Genomic DNA, 23665 nt, shown 5'->3' with positions numbered 1-23665 from the left:
TAGTGTTCCTGTGTGATGGCACAATGCTAGGTAGTAATAGTGTTCCTGTGTGATGGTACAATGCTAGGTAGTAATAGTGTTCCTGTGTGATGGTACAATGCTAGGTAGTAATAGTGTTCCTGTGTGATGGTACAATGCTAGGTAGTAATAGTGTTCCTGTGTGATGGTACAATGCTAGGTAGTAATAGTGTTCCTGTGTGATGGCACAATGCTAGGTAGTAATAGTGTTCCTGTGTGATGGTACAATGCTAGGTAGTAATAGTGTTCCTGTGTGATGGTACAATGCTAGGTAGTAATAGTGTTCCTGTGTGATGGTACAATGCTAGGTAGTAATAGTGTTCCTGTGTGATGGTTCAATGCTAGGTAGTAATAGTGTTCCTGTGTGATGGCACAATGCTAGGTAGTAATAGTGTTCCTGTGTGATTGTACAATGCTATGTAGTATTAGTGTTCGGGTGTGTATGATTAATTATGAGTGAAGCTGAGCTGGCAGATTCATACCTCTTACCCTGAGGGTTTTACAGCCTAAAATGAGATGGTGAAGTCAGTGCTCCCTCTCAATCTCCATCTTTCTGTCTTTCCTTCTTTCTTTCTTTCTCTCTGTCTCTTTCCTTCCTCCTCAACCTCTTTCTCGCTCCCCCTGCTTACTCCATCTCTCTCTCTCTATCCTTCTCCATCTCTCTCCCTCCTCTCTCGCTTTCTCTCCCCCCTCACTCTCTCTCCTTCCATCTCTGTCTCTCTCTTTCTCTCTCACGAGGTCTCTGAGAGGTCAGTCATCGATCACTCCAGGCCGCCTCACACGGCCATCCACCAGCACCTCCAGGAGGGCCAATCTATTAATGCAATTCTGGGAAAGGTGAGTGGGGCGGAGGACCTGCTGTCGTCATGCCAACGAGCCTCAGAAGGGTTTTGTCGATGCTCAGGTCCCCCAATCAATCCCACATTAGTGATCATCAGTTTGCAGATTAGTTTAGTAAAACCTTGGACATGTTGAAGGAGGGCCACCACGTGTGTTTTACCTCACTGCGCTTGAGAACAAAAGCACTCTGTTGTTGTGTGATGGGATATGGGATAGGGATTATGTGCCTGTTAATCATTCGTGCCACTGTATCCCCCAATGACAACGCATCCTTCTTTCTCACATATTTCTCTCTCTCTCTCTCCCCCTCTCTCTCTCCCCCTCTCTCTCTCTCTCCTCTCTCTCTCTCTCTCTCTCTCTCTCTCCCTCTCTCTCTCTCCCCCTCTCTCTCCCCCCTCTCTCTCTCCCCCTCTCTCTCTCTCTCTCCTCTCTCTCTCTCTCTCTCTCTCTCTCTCTCTCTCTCTCTCTCTCTCTCTCTCTCTCTCTTTTCTTAGTTCATTGAAGGTTTATTAAAGTGTATCCGACATCTAATCGGGTTGATTAAGGCAGCAGTCTATGACAACAGTGACTAAGCACATCCACGGCTAAGTGGCCGTGCGTTATCACCGCCACCAATGAACAGAAAGTGCGGGCGAAAGCAGCTTTTCGTCAGTGCCCTCGTTCAGCCCTTTCCACCCCACGTTACCCGACTCCCGGTCTCCTGTGGCGGCCGCACAGCACTGAATGGCACCGTAATCCTTCCCACTAATTCTCAGGCAATAGGAAGGCCGGCCATTTCCTAATTGGCTAACTGGTTAGATTAGGATCTGGACAATGGGGCACGTTGACGCCATCTCTTGCTGTCATAACAGGGGGATTAGGGAAGTGAATAGAGGGGGCTACTGAGCACCTCCGGCCAGAGGGCCCCAGAGGGACCACAGCACAGACCTGACTGACACACTGTCACAACATACTGGGCCTAGTGGGGCTTTACCCAGCCAAGCGGAAGCTGATCCCATCACCAGCTCCTGCCCACACAGTCCCCCTATCCCAGCCCCTTCAATGCACTGCAGCCCGTTGACACACACACTGGGTCTGACTACTGGAGGCAGTGGAGCTGGAGATTTCAATTTGACATGGAACAGTTTCTCCCAGAAGTGGCTTGCTAAGTGAAACTCAAGGCTGTTTAGAAACTCGCTGCTTGTTGTTTGTCAGGGACAGAGTACAACAAGTATATGAGATTCAGAGGTCAAGCCTGTCTCTGTGTGTCTGTATCTCAGTAAGCTAGGCCTTCGACTAGCTGTGAAAGCAACAGCCGTTGCTGCTGGCATCATGTGGTCTTTTAATGCAGTCTGAAGGCTAGCATATGTGTAAGGAGCGGGGGAAGGTAAGCAGGGTGGACAGAGGTACAGCCTCAAGTCTTCTTCTGCAGTCTGTCACATCACGTTGGCTAGTTCTAAAACCACACTGACTGTAATAGCTGCTCTCCAGAGATGGAGAGAGGGAGGGAGGGGGAGAGGTCAGACTGAGAGGGGTCGGGGATGTGCTATAACGATGCTTTGGAAGGGTCTTCTGGTCATGTGGTGTCTTTCTCACTCTCCTCTGATTGATGGATGGCTGGAGACCTGTGAGGTGACATATGGTCTGCAGCCTCAGGACAGGAGGAGGACCAGAGAGAGACCAGGCAGGGACATAACGCAGTGTCCCCTAAGCTCTACACTCTCTACACACTTAGGGAAGGGGATATTTCTCCCTGTGCTTTTCTGTCTCTTGCCATAGTAGCTGTGGATGGTCAGGCTTGATCATAGCTGCTTGAGGGTTGATATAGTATCTTGGGATAGAGATTGAAGTCTGGATGTAGTATATCTTACTATTTCTCTCCAAAGCCTGGGGATATGCACCAGACCTCTGTTGCACCGCCATCCCAGCAGTGTTTGAAGTTGGAGGCAATATTTCCACTTGCAGATGGTCTGACACACTCATTTAACTGTCGTGGGCTGCGATGTAGTGCATTTCTTTTGACCAGAGCCCTATGGGCCCTGTGGGCCTTGGTCTAAAGTAGTGCACTATATAGGGAATAGGGAATAGTTCCCTGGTCTAAAGTAGTGCACTATATAGGGAATAGGGTACCATTTGGGACACACACATGGATTCACATAGTTGTGATCCAGTTACCGATGCCTCTGCCAATCAGCGATGTTAAACAGTGTAGATATACTTAAGGGTCATGCTAATGCATGACACATGAAGCTCAATGCGCAGATGGCTGCCCTTCTGGCTGGGTACATTTATTCCACTGAAGTGCATTGTTGAATGGGTTTGGATTTCAAACGAGGCAGGCGAGATGCCCTGACCCGGGATCCATTACTGGACAATGGTACTAAGCTGGATGTGTTAAGAGCTGATCTAATGGCCCCTGGCTATGAAACCCTATGGATGGATATAACTGTAGTGTGGGGAGAGAGAGATGGGAGAGTAGAAGAGGCCTGGCTGGCCGGCAGCTCTACTGCCCACGCTGCAACTCTAGTCTACTCTGTGAGACATGCTTCATCTCCACGCCTTCTCCTCACAGACCCTTCACTCTCTCTCTCTCCCTCTCTGTCTCTTTCTCTCTCTCTCTCTCTCTCTCCCTCTCCCTCTCTCCTTGCTCAGCGGAGAGGAAGAGATGTTCAGACATTATTATTGTTTTCTCTATCGCTATCCCTTATTCTCTCATCCCCTAGTCCTCTCTCCGCTCCCCGGGAGTTCCAGGGAACATTTTGTACGTGGAAAGACGACAGCCGCTTCTGAGTCATTACAGCGTCGTACCGCGGGACAAATAGCTGGGTATCCGCCACAGTTATCTCTGGTAATCTGTTTGTGTTATTCTCGGCATTGTTTGCAGATTGCTCCAGTGAAAATCCTGGCTTCCCCTCTGATGAATGGTCTATGTTCGCTCACTCTCTCTTTCTTTCTTTCTCTCACTCTCACACTCTCATACTCACTCACTCACTCACTCACTCACTCACTCACTCACTCACTCACTCACTCACTCACTCACACTCACACTCTCTCTCTCTCTCTCTCTCTCTCTCTCTCCTTGCTTCACCCCCTACCGAACAGGAGATTAACAAGTAGGATGTTTGTTGAACATGAAAAAGCATTTCCTGTACAGCACAACAATACACAGCGTTAGTGTAAATTATCAGCACTCTAGAAATACCCTGGGTGCCCAAATGCCCATGGGAACAGCTTTGAAAATACCCACTAGGGGCAATGCACCTACAGTATGTCAGCTTGATTTATTTGGTATGCGGTCCTACTTTATCGTATAATGTATACCAATGGGGCTCTTGTAAATTACAGATAAATATAGGCTTCTTAGATCAGTGACTAGGGAAGAAGAACCGTTAGTCTATCGAGGATGTGTTACCGCGTATGCAAGTGTATACTCCATCACGCTAAGTGTTGACTTCTAAATGGCAAACCATAGGGACCGTTTTGGCCTGTTTATATCTCATTGTATATGTTGTCTGTCAATGGTTATTTTAACTTGTTTGTCCACTAGAGGGAACTATATATGTTGGGGTCACTGGTCACATGTAGCACAGGTGACCAAGAAGGGTTGGCGGACACAGAAGAGCAGAGGGTGTACAGTTCTTACCGTATCACAGAGCATGCTCGTAGATTTGACCTCTGCACCTTTTATAATGCTAATATTTGTATTGGATCTATAAATGGGGACTCCGAAAAGAGTTACGGTTGGAAAGCAATTTCTGTGGACGTTTTATGGACATCTCTCTGCTGTGCCAGTGGCTTTTTATAGACAAATGTCTCTCTTAAACCAGCTTGGATGTTACACTAATGTCAAATCTAACAGATGACCCAGAACTCTGAAAGTACATAAAAACCACTTTCATGCCTTATCGGTTGCTTCTATTAGAACGTGTCGCCACAGAAAAGTCCCCCACTGGAAGACGGTGCTAATTACACAGTAGTTCCGTGACATCAAAGGTTCCTTTTGAAGTGTTGTGCTGTGTGTCGGCCGTTCTGGAGCGCTGTCGGGAGGTGTAATCTGTTGTCGTTACGCAGGCCTCATGCAGGGTAGCACTGGAAGTGCCATAGTGTATCTCACACATAGATACACACACACACACTGTATGTGTGTTCACTAGCATCTCCTCTCCTCACCACATATCAACATGGCTCAGATGTGCCATCCTCACGCCAATAAGACCAGCTCCCGTCCACTCCTCTCTCAACCCTCACCTAGAACTCTCTCTGCCTGGTGTGTTTTGATGTGGAGCACCATGGTTTGATGCTGAACTCTGAGAGGATTTAGGTTTTCCGTTACATGGTATCTGTTGAAATCTCCAGCGGTTTGCTTTTCCCAGCTAAGGACAGATTCATCAACATTGAGCTTTAAGACAACGTTGGCAAGGGCTTTAAGGGCCTTGGTGGAGTCATTTTCTTTTCTTTACGTTATTTCACGCTTGGACTCCCTGTCAGCAGCGTTGAGAGATGGGGTGGCGGAGTCCAAAACCGACTTACTGAAGAAAAGAGTATCTCACAGCTCTTGTGACTGTCGTGACAGAATGGCGTGGGGTCATTCAGTTTGCACCAATCCAGCACCTCCTGTCACCGCTGTTACAGTATAATGACATGTGACAGGCGATAAGAGCTTGTGGCACCAGACTAAGTTGGCACACATGGCTGCATCATCTTGTGACATGGTGTCGCAGACATATGAACTGTCTTACTCAACAGACACACTCACTTACCCTCGCTAGCCTCGCGGTGCAGTTCTAGCCTGTCGGAATCTAGGCATTTTTGAGGAATGTGTTAATGGAACTGGTATTGAGTGAAGCAGGAATTCAATCTGCCTTTTGGGGCCAGTCTGATGCCACATGTATCGAACAGACCCAAAGGCTGCCATAGGTCAGTCTCTACAGTATCAAAAACGGCCATAGGCCAGGCTCTTCCAGCACCAAAGGCTGCCATATGCCCGACTCTACAGTATCAAAAGCGGCCATAGGCCAGGCTCTTCCAGCACCAAAGGCTGCCATAGGCCAGGCTCTACAGTATCAAAAGCGGCCATAGGCCAGGATCTTCCAGCACCAAAGGCTGCCATAGGCCAGGCTCTTCCAGCACCAAAGGCTGCCATAGGTCAGGCTCTTCCAGCACCAAAAGTGGCCATAGGCCAGGCTCTTCCAGCACCAAAGGCTGCCATAGGCCAGGCTCTACAGTATCAAAAGCGGCCATAGGCCAGGATCTTCCAGCACCAAAGGCTGCCATAGGCCAGACTCTACAGTATCAAAAGCGGCCATAGGCCATGCTCTTCCAGCACCAAAGGCTGCCATAGACCAGGCTCTACAGTATCAAAGCGGCCATAGGCCAGGCTCTTCCAGCACCAAAGGCTGCCATAGGCCAGTCTCTTCCAGCACCAAAAGCTGCCATAGGCCAGGCTCTTCCAGCACCAAAGGCTGCCATAGGCCAGGCTCTTCCAGCACCAAAAGCTGCCATAGGCCAGGCTCTTCCAGCACCAAAGGCTGCCATAGGCCAGGCTCTTCCAGCACTAAAGGCTGCCATAGGCCAGGCTCTACAGTATCAAAAGCGGCCATAGGCCAGGCTCTTCCAGCACCAAAGGCTGCCATAGGCCAGACTCTACAGTATCAAAGGCTGCCATATGCCAGACTCTACAGTATCAAAGGCTGCCATAGGCCAGATTCTTCCAGCACCAAAGGCTGCATTAGGCTCAACCAGCACCAAAGTCTGTCATATGCCAGACTCTAAAGTATCAACGGCTGCCATAGGCCAGGTTCTTCCAGCACCAAAGGCTGCCTTAGGCTCATCCAGCACCAAAGGCTGCCATATGCCAGGCTCCTCCAGCACCAAGTGCTGCCATAGGCCAGGCTTTTACAGCAGTGTTAGCACGGATATGAGAATAAGCTGGTTAACACCTCAGGGATGGAGTACCTTGGAGCTATCACAGCCAGCATCAATTAGCCTAACCTCTGGTGCTCGAACAGGCTAATTAGCACACTGCACTAGCAGGAGCGTTTATGAACTAATTTATACCTTGATATACCTTTAGCATCCTATCCTCCACAACACAACACTGACTGGAAATTGCAGCTGTCTTTCAAACATGCACTATGCTTAGGAGAGAGAGTTTGTAAAACATGTGATTTACATTTGGGGATTTTTGGATCATTTAGCAGACTCTCTTATCCAGAGTGACTTACAGGAGCAATTATGCCCTTGAGCCTTGCTTATACAAATACAATTTGTGGTATCCAATTGGTAGTTACAGTCTTGAAACAGTCAACGTATGGACTTGAAGGGTAAGAGCTGTGCGTCCTCCGAAACACGACCCTACCAAGCCGTACTGCTTCTTGACACAATGCCCACTTAACCCGGAAGCCAGCCGTACCAATGTGTCGGAGGAAACACTGTGCACCTGGCGACCGTGTCAGCGTGCACTGCGCCCGGCCCGCCACAGGAGTCGCTAGTGCACGATGGGACATCCCTGCCAGCCAAACCCTCCCCTAACCCAGACGGCGCTGGGCCAATTGTGTGCAGTTCCATGGGTCTCCCGGTCGCTGCCAGCTGTGACAGAGCCTGGACTCGAACCCAGAATTTCTAGTGGAACAGCCAGCACTGTGATGCAGTGCCTTAGACCACTGCGCCACTCGGGAGGCCCTAGCTCTGAGATTCTGACCAGCGACCTTTCGGTTACTGGCCCAATGCTCTTAATCGACTGGCAAATGTGTCGAGAACTAGCCACTTATGCTAATGCTAACATGATTAAAAGGGTGGCACTGTTAGAACTTAGCAGGCTAGCATTCTCGTCTCACTCGCGATAACATGTAGACAGCTGCCCTGTGAGGTTGTGTAGAGGCTCTGTGTCTACCGTCTTTGAGAAGTGTTGACACTCTGCATGCAGATTGAACATATTTCTCTCCTCTTTGTTGGAGTTGCATCACTCAGCTGAAACCTTCCTGTAACGTTACCTAGTGAAGGACTCATCGCTCATCATCCCAAAGGACAGCGCTTAAGTATTCAGTTGAATTCAAATGTGCAACCCGCTCAGAATACATGAATATAACTGATTCAGGGTCAGCTTGTCCTTAATCGGCCGTTCTGTTCTGATTCTTTATGAGATGCTGAGGTTTTCAAAGTAGGATTTCAAACGGATACTTCGGAATTTTGGCAATGAAGCCCTTTATCTACTTCATTCCATTTGTATGTCTCTGTGTCCCGTATGAAGGACGTTAAAGGGAGTTTTATTAGCTAACTAGCATTGGCTCGCAAAACTACCACTAACTTCCTTCATAATGGACACATCTACATGAAAATGGCTAATGAGCATCTGACTCATTAACCAAAATCCCAAAGTATCCCTTTATTTTATTTTATTTATTTCACCTTTATTTAACCAGGTAGGCAAGTTGAGAACAGGTTCTCATTTACAATTGCGACCTGGCCAAGATAAAGCAAAGCAGTTCGACACATACAACAACACAGAGTTACACATGGAGTAAAACAGTAAATAATACAGTAGAAAAATAAGTCTATATACAATGTGAGCAAGTGAGGTGAGATAAGGGAGGTAAAGGCCAAAAAAAGGCCATGGTGGCGAAGTAAATACAATATAGCAAGTAAAACACTGGAATGGTAGATTTGCAGTGGAAGCATGTGCAAAGTAGAGAGAAATAATGGGATGCAAAGGAGCAAAATAAATAAATAAATACAGTAGGGGGAGAGGTAGTTGTTTGGGCTAAATTATAGATGAGCTATGTACAGGTGCAGTAATCTGTGAGCTGCTCTGACAGCTGGTGCTTAAAGCTAGTGAGGGAGATATATGAGTCTCCAGTTTCAGAGATTTTTGTAGTTCGTTCCAGTTATTGGCAGCAGAGAACTGGAAGGAGAGGCGGACAAAGGAAGAATTGGTTTTGTGGGTGACCAGAGAGATATACCTGCTGGAGCGCGTGCTACAGTTGGGTGCTACTATGGTGATCAGCAAGCTGAGATAAGGGGGGACTTTACCTAGCAGGGTCTTGTAGATGACATAGAGCCAGTGGGTTTGGCGACGAGTATGAAGCGAGGCCAGCCAACGAGAGCATACAGGTCGCAGTGGTGGGTAGTATATGGGGCTTTGGTGACAAAGCGGATGGCACTGTGATAGACTGCATCCAATTTGTTGAGTAGGGTATTGGAGGCTATTTTGTAAATGACATTGCCCGAAGTCGAGGGTCGGTAGGATGGTCAATTTTACAAGGGTATGTTTGGCAGCATGAGTGAAGGATGCTTTGTTGCGAAATAGGAAGCCAATTTTAGATTTCATTTCGGATTGGAGATGTTTGATGTGAGTCTGGAAGGAGACTTTACAGTCTTACCAGACACCTAGGTACTTGTAGTTGTCCACATATACTAAGTCAGAACCGTCCAGAGTAGTGATGTTGGACGGGAAGGCAGGTGCAGGCAGCGATCGGTTGAAAAGCATGCATTTAGTTTTACTTGTATTTAAGAGCAGTTGGAGGCCACGGAAGGAGAGTTGTATGGCATTGAAGCTCGTTGTTAACACAGTGTCCAAGGAAGGGCCAGAAGTATACAGAATGGTGTCGTCTGCATAGAGGTGGATCAGAGACTCACCAGCAGCAAGAGCGACATCATTGATGTATACAGAGAGGAGAGTCGGTCCAAGAATTGAACCCTGTGGCACCCCCATAGAAACTGCCAGAGGCCCGGACAACAGACCCTCCGATTTGACACTGAACTCAATCAGAGAAGTAGTTGGTGAACCAGGCGAGGCAATCATTTGAGAAACCAAGGCTATCGAGTCTGCTGATGAGGATGTGGTGATTGACAGAGTCGAAAGCCTTGGTCAGGTCAATGAATATGGCTGCACAGTATTGTTTCTTGTCAATGGCAGTTAAGATATCGTTTAGGACCTTGAGTGTGGCTGAGCTGCACCCATGACCAGCTCTGAAACCAGATTGCATAGCGGAGAAGGTATGGTGGAATTCGAAATGGTCGGTAATCTGTTTGTTGACTTGGCTTTCGAAGGCCTTAGAAAGGGTAGAATATATATAGGTCTGTATACAGTATGGGTCAAGAGTGCCCCCCCCCCTTTGAAGAGGGGGATGACCGCAGCTGCGTTACAATCTTTGGGAATCTCAGACGACACGAAAGAGAGGTTGAACAGGCTAGTAATAGGGGTTGCGACAATTTCGTTAGATAATTTTAGAAAGAAAGAGTCCATATTGTCTAGCCCAGCTGATTTGTAGGGGTCCAGATTTTGCAGCTCTTTCAGAACATCAGTAGAAAAATGCTTATTGAAATTCTCAATTATAATGGATTTATCGGTGGTGACAGTGTTTCCTATCCTCAGTGCAGTGGGCAGCTGGGAGGAGGTGTTCTTATTCTCCATGGACCTTAGTGTCCCAGAACTTTTTTGAGTTTGTGTTGCAGGAAGCAAATTTCTGCTTGAAAAAGCGAGCCTTGGCTTTTCTAATTGCCTGTGTATATGTGTTTCTAGCTTCCCTGAAAAGTTGCATATCACGGGGGCTGTTTGATGCTCATGCAGAACGCCATAGGATGTTTTTGTGTTGGTTAAGAGCAGTCAGGTCTGGAGAGAACCAAGGGCTACATCTGTTCCTGGTTCTAAATTTCTTGAATGGGGCATGCTTATTTAAGATGGTTAGGAAGGCATTTAAAAAAATAACCAGGCATCCTCTACTGACGGGATGAGATCAATATCCTTCCAGGATACCCCGGCCAGGTCGATTAGAAAGGCCTGCTCGCTGAAGTGTTTCAGGGAGCGTTTGACAGTGATGAGTGGAGGTCGTTTGACCGCTGACCCATTACGGATGCAGGCAATGAGGCAGTGATCGCTGAGATCTTGGTTGAAAACAGCAGAGGTTTATTTAGAGGGCAAGCTGGTGCGGATGATATCTATGAGGGTGCCCGTGTTTATGGCTTTGAGGTGGTACCTGGTAGGTTCATTGATAATTTGTGTGAGATTGAGGGCATCAAGCTTAGATTGTAAAATGGCTTGAGTGTTAAGCATGTTCCAATTTATGTCGCCTAGCAGCACGAGCTCTGAAGATAGATGGGGGGCAATCAGTTCACATTTGGTGTCCAGAGCACAGCTAAGGGCAGAGGGTGGTCTATAGCAGGCAGCAACGGTTAGAGACTTGTTTTTAGAGAGGTGGATTTTAAAAGTAGAAGTTCAAATTGTTTGGGTACAGACCTGGATAGTAGGACAGAACTCTTGCAGGCTATCTTTGCAGTGGATTGCAACACCGCCCCCTTTGGCCGTTCTATCTTGTCTGAAAATATTGTAGTTAGCGATGGAGATTTCAGAATTTTTGGTGGTCTTCCTAAGCCAGGATTCAGACACGGTTAGAACATCCGGGTTGGCAGAGTGTGCTAAGGCAGTGAATACAACAACTTAGGGAGGAGGCTTCTAATGTTAACATGCATGAAACCAAGGCTATTACGGTTACAGAAGTCATCAAAAGAGAGCGCCTGGGGAATAGGAGTGGAGCTAGGCACTGCAGGGTCTGGATTCACCTCTACATCACCAGAGGAACAGAGGAGGAGTAGGATAAGGGTACGGATAAAAGCTATGAGAATTGGTCATCTAGAACGTCTGGAACAGAGAGTAAAAGGAGGTCTCTTGGGGTGATAAAATAGCTTCAAGGTATAATGTACAGACAAAGGTATGGTAGGATGTGAATACAGTGGAGGTAAACCTAGGTATTGAGTGATGATGGGAGAGATATTGTCTCTAGAAACAATGCATTTGTTTCATCATTGAAACCAGGTGATTTCATCGCATGTGTGGGTGGTAGAACTGAAAAGTTGGATAAGGTATAATGAGCAGGGCTAGAGGCTCTACAGTGAAATAAGCCAATAAACACTAACCAGAACAGCAATGGACAAGGCATATTGACATTAAGGAGAGGCATGTTTAGTCGAGTGATCATAAGGGTCCAGTCAGTAGTGAGGTTGGTTGGGGTAACCGCGAATCAGACAGCTATCCGGGTCATCGGTAGCAAGCTAGCATAGGATGGATGTCTGTTTTTAGCCACCTCGTGCGTTTCCGTTGGTAGATTAGTGGGGTTCCGTGTGGTAGAGGGGATCCAATTGGCAAAATAGATATAGTTGTAGTGACCCAAGAAAAATTGTCCGATAGACCTATTCAGATAGCAACCGATAAGACAGCTAATGATTAGCGGGCCGCAGATGGGCGTTCAGGTAACGTCGCGACGGAGGGGTCAGTTGGATAACTCCCTCGGACAGATAATGTTGGTAGTCCAGTCGTGAAGGCCCGGTGGGGCTCCGCATCGGCAGTAAAATGGTTCCGGATAGGTGATTGTAGCCCAGCCCTTTAATGTGCTGTCATGATGTACACACCATAGAATTACAATTCTTTCATTCTATTTCTATGATACACACAGTTTACAGTAAGGGCCATAATGCTTACCCTGCCTCTCTCCTGTATGCAGGTGTACACAGTTTCTTAGTAAGTTCCCTGATTGTAACTGTGTAACTGTGCTCCTCCCCTCTCCTCTCTGATAGGCACAACCAGGCAGCCCAAGGAAGGAGAGGTCCCGGGGGTGGACTACAACTTTGTGACTGTTGATCGGTTTATGGAATTGGAGAAAAGTGGAGCCTTACTAGAGAGCGGAACTTATGAAGGTAAAAGCAAGCTTTTCACTTTTGAAAAGGGGGTCCTTTCCTGATTTTGTTCAATTGCTTGTTGGAATAATTGTATTATGTAGCTGCTTGTTTATCCACCATCCTTCCACTCTCTGACAGAGTAGAATGAGTTGTGTGCATTTAGACAGCTCGCACACATCACTGTGACATCATAACATAGATTACAGAAAAGCTGTTTTAATCAGAGTGGAGAAAACACACTCTCGCACACACACCCCACAACAGCTCTACACCTCTCCACTCCGCTATCTCCTCCATGCTGGCTCTTCTCTGAGCCCTAATGGCTCCAGAATAAACACAACTCACTCCAGTTTCTCTCCATTTGCCCTGGTCTGTGTGGCTCTGTGCTGGGTGTACTAAACTACTGGCTCCCCACTCTGTCAGATACAGGGGACTCCACCACACAGACAGATAATGCATTAACTCCATGTCTGTTCCCTCGCTGAGCCCTCCCGCTCAGCCTCGCGCCTGTCATGACAGAAAAATAAATTGCAGATGGTCAATTTAACGGTTGGTTGCCAGGAGCGATGTTAGATTCTCTCTCCGATTGAGGCCGCGTATCACTTTTCCAAGGATGTCGTCTTCCGTAGAGAGAACCCTTCTTCTCTTCTCGGTGGCTGCACCGCTGTGCCACCATCATTTACCTTTTTAATATGTAATGCTCAATTAGAGAAGGAGAGATGCAGAGAGAGAGACACACAGTTCACAAACACAGTTCACAAACACAAACAGACCCCTCAGAGCCCCAGGACAGAAACAAAATCATGAGAAAACAAAAATATAATTACTTGACATAATTGGAAAGAACTAACAAAAAAACAGAACAAACTAGAACTAGCTATTTGGCCCTAAACACAGAGTAAACAGTGGCAGTATATCTGACCACTGACTGACCCAAAATTAAGGAAAGCTTTGACTATGTACAGACTCAGTGAGCATAGCCTTGCTATTGAGAAAGGCCGCCGTAGGCAGACCTGCCTCTCAAGAGAAGACAGGCTATGTGCTCACTGCCCACAAAATGAGGTGGAAACTGACCTGCCAAATGTATGACCATATTAGAGACATATTTCCCTCAGATTACACAGACCCACAAAGAACTGGAAAAGCAAACCCAATTTTGATAAACTCCCATATCTATTGGGTGAAATACCAGTGTGCCATCACAGCAGCAAGATGTGTGACCTGTTGCCACAAGAAAAGGGAAACCAGTGAAGAACAAACACCATTGTAAATACAACCCATATTAATGTTTATTTATTTTCCCTTTTGTACTTTAACCCCGGGACCTCTATCTATTTTCCCTGCTTTGGCAATGTAAACATATGCTTCCCATGCCAATAAAGTCCTTAAAGAGATGGAGAGATCACTGTTTTCTTTTGTGTGAGGAAGGCAGAGAAAAGTAATCTCAAGCTGATACAATCTGGCTGTCAGGTCCTACACTGCCAGGTTAATGTTATCCACAGTGTTGGATTTTCATCATTACAAAAGCCTTGCTTGGGAAGGTCAGGGGATGGGTCAGTGTGTCTCTTGGCTTTCATTTAGCTAATAGTAAGGTATGCAACTCATTTAGCATTGTAGCATACTACTGGAGGTTGTCTTCAGTTTGTCTAGGAATGTTTGAAGAATGCGGCATGCTGTTTTTGTGCATTTTAGATTTGATTTCCTGGAAAGTCTGACTGAAATTGCTTTTAGATTTTAGGCAGCAGCAGGGTAAAATAGTCTGTGGTTTTAAGCCTTTCCGTTCGATTAGCTTTTTTTACAGCGATGTTCTCTCATTTTAATTTGAGTCACTCACGGTGTCCTCAGAAATGCGAACAAAAATCACAGGGCCTTTTTGTAACCACAGCAAATATCTGAGATACAAACTGACATAGGACTTTCCAGCTACTATTTTCTCCATGGTCCTACAACTGTCTGCAGCATACGTGTTGTTGGGGTTCATCATTTTAATACTTAATCCACAGGATTAGAATAATCTCATTGGATTTTCAAAATATCTTTGGGTGTCTGGGTTCTCCTCCAGAAGTACTGAAGCACCACTGAAAGGTGCAGGATAATCTCACTCTCATAGAAACCCTCTCTAGCTACAGAACCTAATCTCCATTGGAGAGGCAGTGCCTTGAAGCCTGCTCTCGAGGAAACTAGGTTCCTTTGCCGTGGCAACATCATATCTCCCCCAGTCCATTTCACACCTTGTTTACAGAGAGTAGAGCTCAAACACTTCATCAGATCTCACATCAGCTTAACAAGGACATCCGCTGTCTCAGGACTTTGCCAGGTATCTCTGGGCTAAAGCTGTAGCAAGGGATTTTTGCATGTGTGCATGCCTGTGTGTGTGGAGGAGATCTTAGCAGTCTTCTGCTAGCAGACTCAGGGGCTGGAGGATCAGAGTGGGCGATGTGTGAAAGCATCAGCGAGGAGGAGCCCAGGGGAGCACGTTCAGAACGAACCCAGAAACGCTCTGCATGCTGGGACCTGGAGACTCCGCCATGGGGAGACAGACGGGGAGACCACACAGAGGCCAGAGCCCAGAGAGAGACAGGCTTCTTCTTTATTTATTTACAACACACGCACACACTCCTCAATCACTAGGAATCTGTGCATGGTTTAGTGATTGATTGATTGGTGGATAACACTGATGTGCCAGCAGACACAAAAGGGCTAACAGTGATGTTAGTGAAAATGCCTGGGGTGTGGGCCAGACAGTGTCAGGCTTTAGTTACCAATATGAAGTCATGTGGGTGGGTGTGTTTGTAGGTATATGTGTTGTGGAGTGTGTGACTGTGTTTGAGTACCTCCCCTTTGACGTGCCTTGAAACTTACGTGAACTTTTAAGAACTATTTGAACTTTAACTCCCAGGATGTCAACTGATCTTCCACTTCCTGCTCCTGGTCCTATTGGGTTATGTAATAATGACATCATCTTCCCGCACGACCTTCTCACTCTCTTTCGGTATTTCATTTTACAATATATTTCCCTTTAAATAGACAGTTTAATTTAATGTTCCGTTTGTGCCTGTGTGTCTACTGTGATCCCTACTTTGGCGCTTGAATATTAACTTGAAACAAGGGGAGAAAAACATCCAAGCAAATCTTTTCTGTCCTTTTCAGTCCTCTTCTGGCTGTGCCGGGTGGAGATTATAACAGAACATGGCCAAGATGTTCAAATGTTCATAAATGACCAGCATGGTCAAATAATAATAATCACAGTAGTTGTCGAGGGTGCAGCACCTCAGGATTAAATGTCAGTCGGCTTTTCATAGCCGATCATTAAGAGTATCTCTACCGCTCCTGCTGTCTCTAGAGAGTTGAAAACAGCAGGTCTGGGACAGGTAGCACGTCCGGTGAACAGGTCAGGGCTCCATAGCCGCAGGCAGAACAGTTGGAGCAGCAGCATGGCCAGGTGAACTGGGGACAGCAAGGAGTCATCATGCCAGGTAGGCCTGAGGCATTACCAGAGAGAGGAGAGAGAGAGAGAGAGAGAGAGAGAGAGAGAGAGAGAGAGAGAGAGAGAGAGAGAGAGAGAGAGAGAGAGAGAGAGAGAGAGAGAGAGAGAGAGAGAGAGAGAGAGAGAGAGAGAGAGAGAGAGAGAGAGAGAGAGAGAGAGAGAGAGAGAGAGAGAGAGAGAGAGAGAGAGAGAGAGAGAGAGAGAGAGAGAGAGAGAGAGAGAGAGAGAGAGAGAGAGAGAGAGAGAGAGAGAGAGAGATGGGAGATATGAAGAAGCTCTTCCACAAAGAAATACATATAAATACTGGATATAAATACTGGATATAAACCTCCTGGCTGAGACAGGAGGGGTCAGGAGACACTGTGGCCCCATCCGATGATACCCCCGGACAGGGCCAAACAGGCAGGATATAACCCCACCCACTTTGCCAAAGCATAGCCCCCACACCACTGGAGGGATATCTTCAACCGCCAACTTACCATCCTGAGACAAGGCCGAGTATAGCCCACAAAGATCTCCGCCGTGACTCAACCCACTCAAGTGATACACCCACATGGAAGAGCACCAGTAAGCCAGTGACTCAGCACCTGTAATAGTGTTAGACGCAGAGAATCCCAGTGGAGAGCACATTCTCATGGGGGCTAACACAGTCTCATGGGGGACTAACACAGTCTCATGGGGCTAACACTGTCTCATGGAGAGACAGTTACCATCAGTCTGTCACATTGGCCATTTTGATTCTTTAACCTCACCCAACAGCACCTAAGTATAACATGATGTGTGTGTAACTGACTAAGTATATAAAATGATCATTAATGTGAAGTATTCTTTCCTTCCTTCTCTAGAGAACTATTACGGTACCCCCAAGCCCCCGTGCGAGCCCAGTCCTCTGCTGCTAAATGTAACAGATCAGCTCCTGCCGGGCGCACGACCCAGCTCCAAGGGGAAGAGGAAACGGAACAAGTCGGTCAGCAACATGGAGAAGGCCGGCATCGAGCCACCCGAGGATGAGGAAGAGGAGAGGCCCGTTGTCAATGGCAACGGCAATGGCATCACCCCAGGTTAGGTTCCAACGCAGACATAGTGTTGATGTGCAACAACAGATCCTCGTCATGACAACAAGTTCACAGCCAAAATGAGATAGCACCGATCCCTGGGATCTGATCAGACAACATAGCAGCAGTCTATCGTCTAGGTTACATCATAGCAACCGGCTCTCAGTCAGGCCCATACAATATCTGCCTACAGGGAGCTCTTCCCAGGGAGCTCAGTTCATCAACATCATCATCATATATAGTCTAAATGAAAAACTGGAGAGTTCTAGTGCCTGTAAATAGCATGAGTACATCCCGCAAGCATCCTATGTAGCAGAACTGATAGTGTTCAGAGACAACAGCTTTACACTGTATCCCATCTCATCCCATCTCCCAGTCATTAGATCAGATCACAGTACACTTAGTCTACGTCACATTGCCAGAGGCTAGATTCCACCCTCCCCGCACTGACACAGAGAAACGTCGCCTGGAGGCTGTGATCAAATCAAGCGTGGAGTTCCACTAAGCAGATTTACTGGATCAATGCAAGCCACATCACAGTCATTACTCTCAACTTGGAGGAAAGATGCTGGCTGTCTAACTTAATATAAAAACGGAGAAACCCTATGTAAGCCATGAAACAAAATAGTATCATTCATTTTGACTTGACATTTCTTAATGTAAAAATAAATGACACTGTTACGGTAGTTATTTAGTAAAACCTTTTGAGACCTTTCGAAAATGGCTTTACATTATATATGCAATCCATTATTATTGATCAACCTATTCATTATACTGTATGTTTTGGTCAGGTAAGCCATATACAGTGGCTTGCGAAAGTATTCAACCCCCTTGGCATTGTTCCTATTCTGTTGCATTACACAAACTGCAGTTAAAATATGTCTCTATAAGCTTGGCACATCTAGCCACTGGGATTTTTGCCCATTCTTAAAGGCAAAACTGCTCCAGCTCCTTTAAGTTGGATGGGTTCTGCTGGTGTAGAGCAATCTTTAAGTCATACCACAGATTCTCAATTGGATTGAGGTCTGAGCTTTGACTAGGCCATTCCAAGACATTTAAATGTTTCCCCTTAATCCACTTGAGTGTTGCTTTAGCAGTATGCTTAGGGTCATTGTCCTGCTGGAAGGTGAACCTCCGTCCCAATCTCAAATTTCTGGAAGACTGAAACAGATTTCCCTCAAGAATGTCCCTGTATTTAGCGCCATCCGTCATTCCTTCAATTCTGACCAGTTTCCCAGTCCCTGCCGATGAAAAACATGGTGTTCTCGCGGTGATGAGCGGTGTTGGGTTTGCGCCAGGATAGCGTTTTCCTTGATGGCCAAAAAGCAAAGTTTGTCTAATCTGACCAGAGTACCTTCTTCCGTATGTTTGGGGAGTCTCCCACATGCCTTTTGGCAAACAGCAAATGTGTTTGCTTATTTTTTTCTTTAAGCAATGGCTTTTTTTCTGGCCACTATTCCGTAAAGCCCAGCTCTGTGAAGTGTACGGCTTAAAGTGGTCCTATGGACAGATACTTTGCAGCTCCTTCAGGGTTATATTTGGTCTCTTTGTTTGCCTCTCTGATTAATGCCCTCCTTGCCTGGTCCATGAGCTTTGGTGGGCGGCCCTCTCTTGGCAGGTTTGTTGTGGTGCCATATTCTTTAAAAAAAATTATAATGGATTTAACGGCGCTCGTGGGATGTTCAAAGTTTCTGATATTTTTTTATAACCCAACACTGATCTGTACTTCTCCACAACTTTGTCCCTGACTTGTTTGGAGAGCTCCTTGGTCTTCATGGTGCTGCTTGCTTGGTGGTACCCCCAGACTCTGGGGCCTTTCAGAATAGGTGTATATATACTAAGATCATGTGACAGATCATGTGACACTTAGAATGCACACAGGTGGACTTTATTTAACTAATTATGTGACTTCTGAAGGTAATTGGTTGAACCAGGTCTTAATTAGGGGCTTCAGAGGAAAGGGGGGAATACAACTTTTCAGTTGGACTATTTGGACTATTTTGTGTATGTCCATTACATGAAATCCAAATAAAAATCTATTTAAATTACAGATTGTAATACACCAAAATACAAAAACGTCAATACTTTTGCAAGGCACTGTAAATGCCGTTGACCTATAGGACTGGAGTAGTCTAATGATCTGGTCAGGTAACTCATATAAATGCCGTTGACCTATAGGACTGGGGTAGTCTAATGATCTGGTCAGGTAACTCATATAAATGCCGTTGACCTATAGGACTGGGGTAGTCTAATGATCTGGTCAGGTAACTCATATAAATGCCGTTGACCTATAGGACTGGGGTAGTCTAATGATCTGGTCAGGTAACTCATATAAATGCCGTTGACCTATAGGACTGGGGTAGTCTAATGATCTGGTCAGGTAACTCATATAAATGCACTTGAGCTACAGGACTGGGGTAGTCTAATGATCTGGTCAGGTAACTCATATAAATGCCGTTGACCTATAGGACTGGGGTAGTCTAATGATCTGGTCAGGTAACTCATATAAATGCACCTGAGCTACAGGACTGGGGTAGTCTAATGATCTGGTCAGGTAACTCATATAAATGCCGTTGACCTATAGGACTGGGGTAGTCTAATGATCTGGTCAGGTAACTCATATAAATGCCGTTGACCTATAGGACTGGGGTAGTCTAATGATCTGGTCAGGTAACTCATATAAATGCACTTGAGCTACAGGACTGGGGTAGTCTAATGATCTGGTCAGGTAACTCATATAAATGCACTTGAGCTACAGGACTGGGGTAGTCTAATGATCTGGTCAGGTAACTCATATAAATGCCGTTGACCTATAGGACTGGGGTAGTCTAATGATCTGGTCAGGTAACTCATATAAATGCCGTTGACCTATAGGACTGGGGTAGTCTAATGATCTGGTCAGGTAACTCATATAAATGCCGTTGACCTATAGGACTGGGGTAGTCTAATGATTTGGTCAGGTAACTCATATAAATGCACTTGAGCTACAGGACTGGAGTAGTCTAATGATCTGGTCAGGTAACTCATATAAATGCACTTGAGCTACAGGACTGGAGTAGTTTCATCTTGCTGTACTTTCTCACAGTAACTCTGCTATTCATTGGGCTATGTGAACAAAGCTGGGAAAGATTCGATGTTGAGTATTCAGCCTAGAGCTGCACTGTAGTTTTCTGTTACTGAGTGTATGGACAGTGCATATACAGGTTGGGGGAAAGGGAGAGAGAGAGAGAGAGATCGATAGAGCAGGCAGTATGATGTGAGCAGATAGCTCCATAGATGAGCTCTCCCTCCCTACCTCTGCCTGCTGCTGTGGCTGTCCTCTGGGACGGCCCAACCAAGCGCCACAACTCAAACTAGGACACATCATCAGCTCCACTTTCTCTCAATCCCCTCAGCCTGCCACCTCCCTCACTCTGCTCTCTCTGTCTATTTCCCTCTCTCTTTCAATCACTCTCCATCTCTCTCTGCTCGGTATCCTTACTCTCTCTTGCTCGCTCTCTTTATCTGTCTGTCTATCTCTCTATTTCTGTCTGTGTGTAATTGCCACCCTCTCCCTATTTTAAATCCTCTCTATCTTTCTTTTTATCTCATTCCATCTCTTTTTCCTTGGCACTCAATCACGCTGCCTCCTCTCCCCGCTCCCCCCTCCTCTCTCCCTTCTACCTTACCCTCCTCCTCCCTCCCCTCTACCCTTCCCTCCTCTCCCCTCCCCTTTCCCTCCTCCCCTCTCAACTCTCCCCTTCCCTCCTCCTCTCTCCCTTCTCACCTTCCCTCCTCTGCTCTCCCTCTCCCCTCTGCCCTTCCCTCCTCAACTCTCCCCTTCTCTCCTCCCCTCTCCCCTTCACTCTCCCTCTCCCTCCCCTCTACCCTTCCCTCCTCCCCTCCCCTCTCCCCTTCACTCCTCATCTCTCCCCTCTCCTCTTCCCCCCTCCCCTCTCCCCTCTACCCTTCCCTCCTCCTCTCTCACTTCTACCTTTCCCTCCTCCCCTCTCAACTCTCCCCTTCCCTCCTCCCCTCTCAACACTCCCCATCCCTCCTCCTCTCTCCCCTCTCCTCTTCCCTCCTCCTCTCTTCCCTCCCCTGTTCCTCCAGTAGTAATGTCAGCTCTGACTCACCTGTCATTCACTTCTCCTTCTCAGAGTCCAGTGAACATGAAGACAAGAGTACAGATGTCTCCTCGGGGGACGTCCCCACCCAGACCTGTCCCCCCACCGAGACCCCCACCACCCCTAACAACGAGGTCCCCCAGGAGGAGGGGGGCGAGCTAGCCAAGTCGCCCCCCAAGCCAGATGAGAATGAGAGTGAGCTTGGCCCCCTGCCAGAGAACTGGGAGATGGCCTACACAGAGAAGGGAGAGGTGTACTTTATTGAGTAAGTGTCTGCGCTGAAGAGAACGGCGTCAAATTATCCCAATGCACACACACACACACACACACATACAGCCAACAGCAGCCAAATAGTTGACTGTTGTTGTCATGAGATTTAGACGTTCTTGTCCATGCAATGTTTCACCAGGGAGAATAGAAGGTAAAAGTTGCCCAAGTATTTTAAGCAGCTTTCACACGCGCACACACACACACACACACACACACACACACACACACACACACACAACACAAGAACACTCACTCCCACGGTAATGAATTCTATTGTTCCGTGTGGCCAGCTGTATTGGAGCTATTTTACAACAGATCTTCATTGGACCTGTTAGATTTTTACTGCTACAATATAATTGTAGAGGTAAGTTGTCTTTCTCTTACATTTGATTAATATTTAAACGTCTTCTGACTGTGTGAGTGTGTATGTGCCTGTCTGTGTGTGTCCATCAGTCAATAGGCAGGTTATTACAGAATCCTTTAGGAAATTAACAATCGTTCGAATTTATGTGACAGAAACATCAACCGATTCCCAGAGGATTGCCTTTCATTGTGTCGTATAATAGAGTAGCAGAGAAAACATCCAGCAGGGTTAGTTTTAATGTAGTTGTCTGCCAGCCAGTTAGCCAGTCGGTCAGCCGGTCAGCCAGTCAGTCAGCCAGTCACATACTTCTCGTGTATCCTCTCCTCCACAGAGGCAGACTGTTAATTCCACCCACTGCAGACTAGACTAGGTCTCTGTATGTCTCGTCCACCCAGGCCCTGAGTGTTCCTACATCTAGATGAATCAATCTGGAATGTTGTGTGCTAACGCGTTTAGCCGCTGAATTTGTAGCTGTACAGTTTGGGAAAAGTAAATGATGCGGTGCCAAGGCGGTACCAGATGCCAACGGGATGACTCCCTTTGATTTGTCTCCAGATTCCATCAATTTGTTTATCCAGAATCCTCAGAGAGAGCGAGAGAGAGAGAGATACAGGGGAAGACAGGGAGAGATAGAAAGAGAGGGAGAAGGAGGAAGAGAAAGTGGGAAAGAGAGAGGGGTGGGAAGAGATTGAAAGGCAGAATCAAAAGGAAAAATGAGGGAGAGAGAGAGAGAAGGAAAGGGAGAGGTGCGTGAAGAGATAGTATTACGAGAGAGAGAGAGAGAGAGAGAGAGAGAAGGAAAGGGAGAGGTGCGTGAAGAGATAGTGTTACGAGAGAGAGAGAGAGGAAGGGGTATTTCATCACCTGAGATTTTCAAGTAGTGCTCAGTGTCCCCTCCCAAAGGTGGATTCGGGATCATTTTTTCGGCAGCTTGTCCCGCTTTCCTGTAGCCACGTTTCCCTCCCTCCCTTCCCCCACTTGTCCTGTCATCGTCTTCAAGGGAGGGCATTATGTCCTCAGATGTGATAAAGAGATCCATTGAAGTTTCCTTGGCACCGCCTCTCATCTGATCACAGTCCAGTTTTACAGCCCGCAGTGTTGATCCTGCCAAGCCCACAGCTGTTCAGCTCTATCACTCACACCTCTCCCCTTCTCCCGCCATCCCTCCATCCTTCCCTGCACTAATGAGAAACAGTGTGCAAATTAAAAGTATCGATTGCCATTTTGTTAACCTAAAGGGGTTTTTCTTCTCGCCAGCTAGTTTAGAGGGTGGGCACACAGGGGAACGTCTCTTTTTATCTGAAATGATGCTGAATTGAGAATCTCCTCCCTCACTGGCTCTCTCTCTCTCTCTTCCTGTCACTGTCTCTCCTTTTCTCTCTCGTCAAGCCACAACACCAAGACGACGTCGTGGCTGGACCCGCGGCTGGCGAAGAAGGCGAAGCCACCAGAAGAATGCAAAGAGGACGGTAAGTGTCTCTCTTCTCTCGCTCTCTCTCCCCTTTTCAAAGTCTCTCAACTCTCTCTCCCGTAAAACCTTTGAATTCCTTTTTGGGTCCAAATCATTAGTATCTATTCATCGTCTGATGGCGGTTTGCAATATCTTCAGTGTTTTGATCCGAGAGCTGAAAGGATGGGTGTTGCCGTATACCATTATATATGAATGGTCATCAGTCACTGAGGACAGTGGTTTATTTGGGGTCCTTGTCTGACACTTGTAGATGTGTACAGTGTCTTTATAACCGTGTTCTGTTACCTGACCTGTGTGGAGATGGTGCTACTTTTAGCCCCTGTAGAGGGACTGGGGGAGTGGGTAGGGTGGTTAACAGAGACCTCTTTATCCCCCACTGGGAGTAGGGAGCTATGCACCACCACA

General features: G+C 46.8%; 1 protein-coding gene across 6 annotated transcripts in view; it reads left to right on the top strand.

The window, feature by feature from the left end:
- The window catches only part of LOC118392590 (membrane-associated guanylate kinase, WW and PDZ domain-containing protein 2-like), a 123558-nt gene that overhangs the window by 10676 nt on the left and 89217 nt on the right, over positions 1-23665 (top strand). For 2 of the 6 annotated variants that reach the window (XM_052460523.1, XM_052460524.1), the window contains exons 1-5: positions 2923-3685; positions 12406-12525; positions 16840-17055; positions 21189-21420; positions 23179-23258. In XM_052460523.1, coding sequence (XP_052316483.1) covers positions 12477-12525; positions 16840-17055; positions 21189-21420; positions 23179-23258 — 577 coding nt within the window. In that variant the 5' untranslated portion in view covers positions 2923-3685; positions 12406-12476. Of the gene's footprint in view, positions 1-2922; positions 3686-12405; positions 12526-16839; positions 17056-21188; positions 21421-23178; positions 23259-23665 lie in introns of those variants that run through there. The other 4 variants (XM_052460520.1, XM_052460518.1, XM_052460522.1 and 1 more) reach the window with 3 other exon arrangements.

Source organism: Oncorhynchus keta, chromosome 13 (assembly GCF_023373465.1).
Source record: "Oncorhynchus keta strain PuntledgeMale-10-30-2019 chromosome 13, Oket_V2, whole genome shotgun sequence".
Lineage (NCBI taxonomy): Eukaryota > Metazoa > Chordata > Actinopteri > Salmoniformes > Salmonidae > Oncorhynchus > Oncorhynchus keta.
Note: the sequence above shows the minus strand (reverse complement) of the source record. Positions and strands in the feature narration are given on the sequence as shown.